Source organism: Littorina saxatilis, unplaced genomic scaffold (genome assembly GCF_037325665.1).
Source record: "Littorina saxatilis isolate snail1 unplaced genomic scaffold, US_GU_Lsax_2.0 scaffold_2368, whole genome shotgun sequence".
NCBI lineage: Eukaryota > Metazoa > Mollusca > Gastropoda > Littorinimorpha > Littorinidae > Littorina > Littorina saxatilis.
Genome location: NW_027127494.1, coordinates 1 through 9869, shown reverse-complemented (window position 1 = coordinate 9869; position 9869 = coordinate 1). Strand labels below are relative to the sequence as shown.

At 42.2% G+C, this 9869-nt stretch overlaps 1 protein-coding gene across 1 annotated transcript; it reads left to right on the top strand.

Moving 5' to 3' along the window:
• Positions 1-699: 699 nt before the first annotated feature.
• LOC138955933 (acyl-coenzyme A diphosphatase NUDT19-like) lies at positions 700-9354 on the top strand. Its single transcript, XM_070327427.1, has 3 exons — positions 700-1520; positions 2956-3163; positions 4488-9354. The coding sequence occupies exons 1-3, from the start codon at positions 777-779 to the stop codon at positions 4742-4744; spliced, it is 1209 nt and encodes a 402-aa protein (XP_070183528.1). The 5' UTR covers positions 700-776; the 3' UTR covers positions 4745-9354.
• Positions 9355-9869: the final 515 nt, after the last annotated feature.

Sequence of the window (9869 nt, the reverse complement as noted above, 5' to 3'; positions counted from 1 at the left end):
ACAACTATACGACATTTGAGAACTTGTGGCAATCTCAAGTGTCGTGTAACACTTTGGTATTGCACTTGATTAAAAAAACATCTCTCTAAATAGTTATAACTTTTCTCTCCGGTCCGCCTCGCCGTCGCAAGGGGAAGTAATTCAACCGAAACAATAACAACTATATCTATGTACATTTAAGTTAATTTTCAAAGTCGTTTGCACATATAAATACCGGTACTAAGTAGCCTGAATAAGTCACACTGAGACACACGTAGGCCTACACTACACACACCGTGGCACACACTGCAAACACGCACTATACTGAGAAGTCAGGGACATGATCGAATTGCAAATTGACAGAGAAAAAGAGGAACTAGATACTTCTTTTTTTAGAGTCAGTGATCAAGTCTGTAGTACCTTGTCTGATTGGAATGACCGGGTAGGTCAGTCAAGACTGCTTACCGTCAGGCGGTCTAGGAAGGTAACTGATTCCTGTGTCAGTGTGGCTTTAGTCGAAGACAGAGGCCATACACCACGAAAATTCATTATAAACCACGAAAATCCCTTTATTACTGGGCCTAAATTTTGCGAGCTTCCATGATTTGTGCGACTGAGGTAAAAAAAAATCATTGACTGAAGTGCACAGCGGCAACCGTCTCGCGTCACTAAAAATAAGGATTACCCCCCTTGCTTTGGTGCGATTAATGACAACTCCCCCAACATGGCTGCGCCCGTTAAAGTCCAAAGGGTAAACTGATAACTCTGCGGTAGTACATGTATTACTAAACATCTGTATGGTGAGCAAAATGGCTGCTGTGCTAAAGCACTGGAGAGAAGCTTCAACTTTACTCCTAGTCACTGCGCGAAAAACATGCTCAAATGTCAAGCCTGTTTTCGTCAGTGCAACAGCTGAGTCTGCGGACGCTGGAAAAGGATCGAACCTAGAAGTGCTGCTGTTGAAACGAAGCTCGAAGAGCAAGTTCATGCCAAACCTGTACGTCTTTCCAGGTGGAGTGGCATCCGATGTTGACTTTTCTGCTGACTGGCTCCAAGTGTTTGACTTGCTGGGAAAGGACCAGAGACAAAACCTGTTCGATTTTGTGCAACGAGGCGGTCAGGGTGCCCCGATGTTCAGTCGGCTGAGAGACAAGCGATTTTCGCAGATCCCCAGTGAAATTGCGTTCAGGATATGTGCAATCAGAGAAACATTCGAGGAGTCTGGGGTTTTGATCGTGCGTAAGGTAGATGCGGGTAGCAAGTTTCGGCCAGCCTTGTGGGACGGAGCTAGCTGGGCATCATTTTGTGAAGACGAGGCGGTGATCAGCGAATGGAGACAGCGAGTAGACAGAGATCCTGCCGAGTTCCTGCGCATGTGTCAGGAGTTACAGATGGTTCCAGACGTCTGGTCACTGTATGAATGGTCCAACTGGCTCACACCTTTAGGGTCTACTCGGAGGTTTGACACTGCCTTCTTCATCTGTTGTGTGGATGGCAAACCTCACGTCGCAGAGGATGAGGGAGAGACTGTTCATTCACAGGTGTGTTGACACTGTCCAACGTGTGTGTGTGTGTGTGTCTGCCCATGTATGCATCCCTATTTATGTGATAACTAGTATGCATAGGGCAGGTTTCACAGTACTTAACTACGCAGCTGATCTCATATATATATTTCCCCAAAAGTATCAAACTTAACAATAACAGGGAATGGCTTGAACAACTTTTGTTCATTACAGACATTAGTACTATGATTAAAGAACACAAAGATGTCAAGTGCTTGGTTGATGATTTTTGGGTCTTCCATAAATATATATATATCTATATATATATACGACTAGTGTCTGTGTGTCTGTCTGTGTGTCTGTGTATCTGTGTATTCGCCATGCACGGCCAAAGTTCTCGATGGATCTGCTTCAAATTTGGTGGGCTTATTCAGAGAGACCCCGGACACAACCTCATCGATGAGATATTTCAACACGTGCTCTCAGCGCTCAACCGATTTTGGTTCCACCTCAGCTACCCGGGCCCCCATACCGACACACCAAAGCCGCTACACCACATCACAACGCCAAAGTTCTCGCTGGATCTTTTTCAAATTTGGACACCGTATTCAGCTACACCCCGGACACAATATCATCGATGAGATATTTCAACACGTGCTCTCAGCGCGCAGCGCTGAACTGATTTTGGTTTTTGTGTTCATTTCACCATTATAAGTAACTCTTCCTTATCTTCTCCAGTGTTTGGCGTTTATCTCCCTTCCTTCGTGTGGCTTTCCCGTTTGTAAGTTACTATTACTATTTTTAGAATGTCACTGCGCTGTCCACTGCGCTGTCCACAACGCTTCCCTTGCACCCGTAAGTTGTTCTTACTGTCAAAGTGAAAAGGTCGAATCAATTTATAGCCACGCGAAAAATACACTCTCACCTATCTCTATATATTTATAGATACAGATATGCATATATATATACGGCTTCTCTGTGTGTGTGTGTTTGTGTGTGTGTGTGTGGGCAAAAACCTGTGTATTGTAGAGTTCTGTTTGTGATGTGGTCTAGCGGCTTTTGTCTGTCTGTATGTTCTGGCATTTGAGAAGCCACAGCAGATAATATAGGGCTAAGAAATAAGCTCTAAAATTCTCAATCCCGTTTGACAGGACTTCGCCTTCAAAGGTGATTGTGGTGAACCGCCACTCTGTCTGTCTCTGTCTCGCGATTCACCCCGGCGAAGCCGGGTATTCCTCTAGTATATATATATATATACTAATTTTCAAAATAAACGTAGACGTAAAGAGTAGAGACTAGAGCTGTCCATAGATTAAACATTAAATAAAGGCCTTAAATAAATGCACCTTTTTGTTCCAGTGCATCTTCGTTCGTTTCTTGGTCCTTGCATGTATGCTAGAATCAGCAATGTGATTTTCTGTGTCAATGGAAAAAAGTATGCTATAAAGCTTATAAATGTTTGCTTGGCTTGCAGTGGGGATCACCACAAGACATCCTGCAGCAGTACTATCAGGCCAAGTTGGGGGTGGCGCCCCCACAGCTCTACGAGATGCAACGACTGCTGCACTTCCAGTATGCACGCGACCTTCTGCGGTTTTCCTGGCACAGGGGTCAGCACAGAGTGGAGCGATGGCTGCCTGTCAGAGTGGCCATTGCTGATGCTATCTTGTCCATATTACCTGGTTAGTCATCTTTCACAGTGTTCACTGATTTTCTGACATGACATTAGAAATTAATTGCCCTTGAAAGTTGAATGGCAGTTTACACTGATTTCTGACATGAAAATTGACATCAATTACAATTTACATGCCTGTGAATGACAATGTTCACTGATTTTCTGACATGACATTAGAATAATTTACATGCCCTTGAATGGTAGTTTTCACTGATTTTCTGACGAGACATTAATTAGAATTTACATCCCGTGAGTGACAGTATTCACTGACTACTGACATGACATTAGAATTTAAATGGCCTTGAATTACACCAATTTACAGCATTAATTCAATACATGTTATATTATTGTCAAATGTTTAGAAGTGCCCAGAAATTATTCTTTTTAATTTGACACATGTATGTCGTCTCAAACCTACAACTTACATGTCAGCTTCAAGGTTTTATTAAATTTAAATGGGAAAGAGAAAATCGAAGCTAGAACATTTTTCTAATATCAAGTGGCAAGAGGGGAGGATTCACTCAGTAAAAGCGATGAAAAAAAATAATGCAGAACCAATCTCCCAGCAACAAGAAATTGAAAGGAAGGAAGATGTGTCATATCACATAATAAAAATAGATCATAACATGAAAACAAGTTATTTTGATAGATAAAAAGAATGTTTTTCTTTCACCTGGGAGACTTTTAGTTATAACCAGGGATCGCGCTAGCTTTTTAAAAAAACGCGTAAGTCATACGCAACGAAACGAAAAAAACGCGTCACGGACCAATATTTTTGCGTACTACGAAAACACGTACAGACACAACAAAACACGCACGAAAGACTTAAAGACACTCCTTACCTAAATACGGCGAGTTTTCCTGTCGAACTCCGCGCACGCCTGTCGAATAACACCCCTGCTGTCTCCAACCTTCGGGCCTTGCGAGTTTGTTTCCCGCTCTAATACGACTAGACACACTTTCCGCCTTTTGGAAGCGCGAGATGGGAGAGCAGCTAATGTCTGTTTCATTATCCGACAAGACATTATCTGGTAATACCCTCTTTACGTTCGTTTGCGATACTTCGATGCAAAAAGAAACGGACTTTAGTTTTGACGCGCAGATTTCATGTGTGTCGTCACTTCTCGAGCCCTATAGTCAGTTTCAGGATCGGGTGATTATTAAGTCAGAGCAAAAGCGCTGCGTGAAGACAAGAAAAAGTTACAATATTTTTGCGTATGGCTTACGCGGCGCGACGAAAAAAACGCGTCAGCGACTTTTAAAATGCGTCAAATACGCAAAAATCGTGCGTAAACGCGATCCCTGTATAACCTTAAATTAATCATCCACAGGTGACAGCCTGTACCCAGACAACATTGACCCGGAGGGCCCTGTGGTCACTTTGACCCATGACAAGACTGTCGCCCAGCTGGCTGAGACCCACCCCCACGCTCACCGCACCCAGTACATCCCAGACTCCCACCACGCGGAGGGGGGAACCTTCGCTCACACTGTCTGCAACATTAATCTACCTGGAGAACACGTTGCCCCCAAATTCACACACAGTAAGAGCGATGAACCCTCACACACCTTCACACCTAAGTTGTGATAGGAAAATGATGTTACTGTGGCACCCCCCTCTGTATATTGTTTGATGATCTGAGCATGAGATCTCGGGCATTTTGACACCAAAGTTGTGATAGGGAATTGATGTTATTGTTTGATGGTCTGAGTCATCTCACTGCTTGAGGTATATGTGGCACTCCTCCTCACGCCAGTGCAAAGAAACATGCGGCACACTGTTACTTGACCAGAGTTCAAATCATTCAGTACATCTGGAAGGAAAATTTACAGAATATCACAGATATGTTGTTGTGCAGACACTATGAAATCAACATCGCCACTCTTTCCAAACAAGATGAGAGCAGGCTGCGAACATTCCTGATGGTAGACAGACCTGCCTACTCTTACGATTTGGGCGTAATTTATTACGATTTTTATTCCAAACTACGCCACTACGCTTTCCGCGATAGAAATACGATTTTTAAGAAACCGAAAGTACGATTTTTCGCATTTCGTCCCGATATAAATCCGATCCCTATTTTTGCTCTCGCCGAGCTTTGCGAGCGCACATGCGCGATGCGCATTTTCGGTCTGTTCACATTATATGCAAGCAAGGTAGACGACGTCTTTTGCAGTGCAATGAAGCGGTCGACGCACGAAAAATCCTCATGAGACGGACGAAGAGTCTCAGTCAGAGTCTGACAAGGAAACTGTTTTACAGTGGTGGTCCGATATCAGCGAAAATGAAGAAAGCCGCTCAACAGAAGTACAAAACTAGCTACTCAGAATCTTGGCCATGCCAAAGACCTTCTTCTTCTTCTTCCGTGGAGGACTGGGTTCTGGGTTCTTGCGAACGTCTCAGAGTCCTGCGGTTGAGTCACTGTTACCGAGAGTGGCTAGCTCCGGCAAACACCTCTATCGAAAGGACCAAGCCACGTGTTGTGTTCGCTTTGCCACAGTGATTTTTCATGTGCACACGGAGGAAAGAATGACTGTGCGAAGCATATCGGGACAAACAACCACATCATCCTAGATCGTTCCAATCAGTGTAGTTTTCCAGAGCTGTGTTCTTGGGTCGTTTTTGACTGACTTCACAATTTGATAAAATCAATGACATTTTATTTTTGCAAAGCAACTGAATATGAACAAAAAGTGTGCAGAAGAATGTTTGTGTCCTGCAAGACTTTATGAACAACTATTTCTCCGTTGGGAGAAAAATGAGGATGTCTAGACTACAGGCAAGGCAGTGTCAAATTCTTTATTTGGGTTCTCCTTTTAGTCACACACACCGATGGCCGTTACTTTTGGCAACGAAAAACTACTCTTTCTTCCACCAGATTACTTTTTTTGGCTGGGCTCATTACTCCTTGTAATTTTTGGGGTAGGCAGGTCTGGGTAGAGCATAGGGCATATTTTCTACACTCACCGCATCTTTTTACATTTAGTCAAGTTTGATTTTTATCTGAATTTAAAAACAGGACTTTTTTCTTTCATTTATTTAGTGGATTTTTGTGAGTTTAGACATTTGTTTCAAGAGAGCAAACTTTGGAGCAAAATACTTGTGCTGAAGTAATGTTTAGCTGCAATATTCAGAAAGATGATACATACAGTGGAACCCCCCTTTTGCCACCTTCAAACATTTTTTACAAATCAAGTCTTAAACGGGAGGGAGTCTTAAAATGGAGGTTAGATCAGGCCAACAACAAAAAATAGTCTGTTTACGGTAACATAGGCAAAAAAAATAGGGTCGGTAGGTCGGGATTTTTTTTTCTTTTTTTTTTTTTCCCAAAAACCATATTTTTGGCTCACGTAAGTGTAGCCTATGCGATCGTAACTTTGTCTGTCTGTGCGTGCGTGCGTGCGTCTGTGCGTGTGTATGTCTGTGGTAGAAACTCTAACATTTGAAGACGTCACATTACATTGACGTCACATTATGACGTAAGAGGGTTAGACGTCACGCGAAGGAAGTACTGACAGTCTCGGTCATTATTATTTTGAGCGCGCCGAGACTAGTTGGCAGTCGTGTCCTTGTAAGTAGGCTACATGCAGACAGACAGATCTAGATCTAGTGTCTCGCTTTCTTGCACAGTTTCACCTATGCTCTTTCTGTGTGTGTGTGTGTGTGTGTGTGTGTGTGTGTGTGTGTGTGTGTGTGTGTGTGTATGTGTGTGTGTGTGTGTGTGTGTGTGTGTGTGTGTGTGTGTGTGTGACGGAGTGATTGAGTTTGTGTTACTGTTTGTCGATTTCTTACGTGAGCCTTGATGGCTTCGCCTCTTGTTAAAGTTATTTTGCAAAAAAAAACCAAAGATTTTGTTTTTGTTATATATTTTTTTTTTCTTTTCATTTTTTAATATTTCCCAAATGCCAAAAAAAAAAGTCTAGGGTCGCGCGAAAGAATAGGGTCGGTCGGGATACCGTAAACAGCCTTTTTGACTCACATGCGAAGCAAAAGTGAGTCTATGTACTCACCCAAGTCGTCCGTCCGTCCGTCCGGAAAACTTTAACGTTGGATATTTCTTGGACACTATTCAGTCTATCAGTACCAAATTTGGCAAGATGGTGTATGATGACAAGGCCCCAAAAAACATACATAGCATCTTGACCTTGCTTCAAGGTCAAGGTCGCAGGGGCCATAAATGTTGCCTAAAAAACAGCTATTTTTCACATTTTTCCCATTTTCTCTGAAGTTTTTGAGATTGAATACCTCACCTATATATGATATATAGGGCAAAGTAAGCCCCATCTTTTGATACCAGTTTGGTTTACCTTGCTTCAAGGTCAAGGTCACAGGAGCTCTTCAAAGTTGGATTGTATACATATTTTGAAGTGACCTTGACCCTGAACTATGGAAGATAACTGTTTCAAACTTAAAAATTATGTGGGGCACATGTTATGCTTTCATCATGAGACACATTTGGTCACATATGATAAAGGTCAAGGTCACTTTGACCCTTATGAAATGTGACCAAAATAAGGTAGTAAACCACTAAAAGTGACCATATCTCATGGTAGAAAGAGCCAATAAGCACCATTGTACTTCCTATGTCTTGAATTAACAGCTTTGTGTTGCATGACCTTGGATGACCTTGACCTTGGGTCAAGGTCACATGTATTTTGGTAGGAAAAATGTGTAAAGCATGTGAGTCGTATGGGCTTTGCCCTTCTTGTTTGTTTTTGGCCTAACAGAAGTTGTGAACAGAAAATATCAAAAAGCGAGGTCTTAAAAGGAGTGTTCCATTGTTTCCTGGGTTGACCCTGTAAGACAGACGTCGGTTGTGTCTTGACAGTTCAGCATGGGGAGAAACACAGGTATTCCCGGTGAGATAGTTAGCAGGAGGAATTCATTGATGGGGTAGAGAGCTTGGTACGTCAGCTAGACTTTAAGTCCCTGTAATAGACGATGCATGGAAATAACTCTGTCAGGATTTTTAACAGGGGTGAAGCCCCTTTAACTGAGCCAAGCTTTTCAAAGCGAGGCGAAGCAGGTAGCACGCTACTGGTTGGCCTTAACCTGCCATCACAATGAACAACTAAATCTAATTACAGTCGACTCCGGATATTACGTCACCCCTCGGGGGATGTTTTTGAGCGACGTTATACGCGGTGACGATGTATCCGGTTCATCGGTTATAACGTCACTTTTACGCGCGGGTGATGTTATATCCGGAGTCCAAGAGTTATGTCCCTTTCTAAAGTACTGACTGTTTTAATAAAACTGTGCAGAAATGGAAAGTGCAACATTAGTGTTGTTCAAAAATCACAACAACATATTGTTGTAAGTTTTAAACTAACTTATTACAATAATCTTTAATTCACTAGACCATGAATACAAAGTTGTAGGCTATACAAAAAATGTTCACCGAAATTCGGCAATCGTATTAACGTACAGTATTGTAGGCTACATGCTGATTCTGAGACAGGTTGCATGCTGGTGTTGGAGTGTCAAGCTCCGTCTGGTTCCATCGACAATCTCAGTCTTTAATTATAGTGTCCGACGTTATTAGCTTTAAGGACACACACACACACATACTGACACACACATGGCTGTCGTTCATTCATATTCTGCTAGATCTTGACCTGTCCTTGATGTCCGAAGAAATAAAAATGACGAGAACTTCATGGGTCCTTATACGTAATTACTGTCTATTTGACTTATATTATTATTATTATTATTATTAACGAAGACGTTTCTCATCAACAGCAAAGTGGCTTGGGTATTTTCGTGTTTCTATAACCCACCGAACTCTGACATGGATTACAGGATCTTTTTCGCGCGCACTTGGTCTTGTGCTTGCTGTACACAGGAAGGGGGATAAGGCACTAGCAGGGCTGCACATAAGTTGACCATTTTCCATTAATCAATGCAATTACAGTGGAACCCGTCTTTTAAGACCCCAAATTTAAGACTTCCCCCATTTTAAGACTATACTTTTCCAGATTCTCTGTTCATTACCTCTGTACAAAAAAACACCTCCAGTTTAAGACTCCCTCCCTTTTAAGACCTTGTTTTCTCAGATTTTTGGAGGTCTTAAAAGGGGGGTTCCACTGTACATTAAGGGCAGGTGGGCCAGTGCACTATGTTTTTTTTTATTTTGAATGTTTTATTTTGTTTGAATGTTATTTTATGAAAGTAATGAATAAACAATGTGATAGTCACTTTTTGTATTTTGGGTTGCTGGTTTTTGTTTTACGCGACAAAAACAGACAAAACTGGAGTACAGGGGGAAAATAATATTTCAGCAGATGGTCAAGAGTACAGAATAGTGTCCAGTCTCTGTGACATGAGCATGACAAATATAATTTTGTCATAAAACAATCTTTTTTACTTAAATTGGAGCATATAGTTATCTTGATACTTCCTACCGAAAGAAATTTCAAATGGGCTATTTACTGAGTAGTATTTGAAGAAAATGTATTTGGTTTGCATGTAACGGTAACACCGTGACCCTTTCAATCAACATCAACTTAAAACAAATCCAGTTTAATTCCAGGTCTTTATTTAACTTTAACAGCCCGCTACAAGTGTACAGCAGTCCCTCTCATGAACGGACACCCTTGGGCCATAGCAAAACTGTCCGTACATTGCAGGTGTCCGGTCACGGGAGGGGTGACCACACCACCCCCTCCCCCATACACTCACACAGAGACACACAAACAACAGGATTGAGCGG

What these genes read in the sequence shown, in the direction of transcription:
- LOC138955933 (XM_070327427.1), top strand. Translation starts at nt 777, where the DNA reads ATGGTGAGCAAAATGGCTGCTGTGCTAAAGCACTGGAGAGAAGCTTCA. An exon ending in GAGAGACTGTTCATTCACAG is followed by an intron (nt 1,521 to 2,955) that starts GTGTGTTGACAC and finishes CTTGGCTTGCAG; the next exon opens with TGGGGATCACCACAAGACAT. An exon ending in TATCTTGTCCATATTACCTG is followed by an intron (nt 3,164 to 4,487) that starts GTTAGTCATCTT and finishes AATCATCCACAG; the next exon opens with GTGACAGCCTGTACCCAGAC.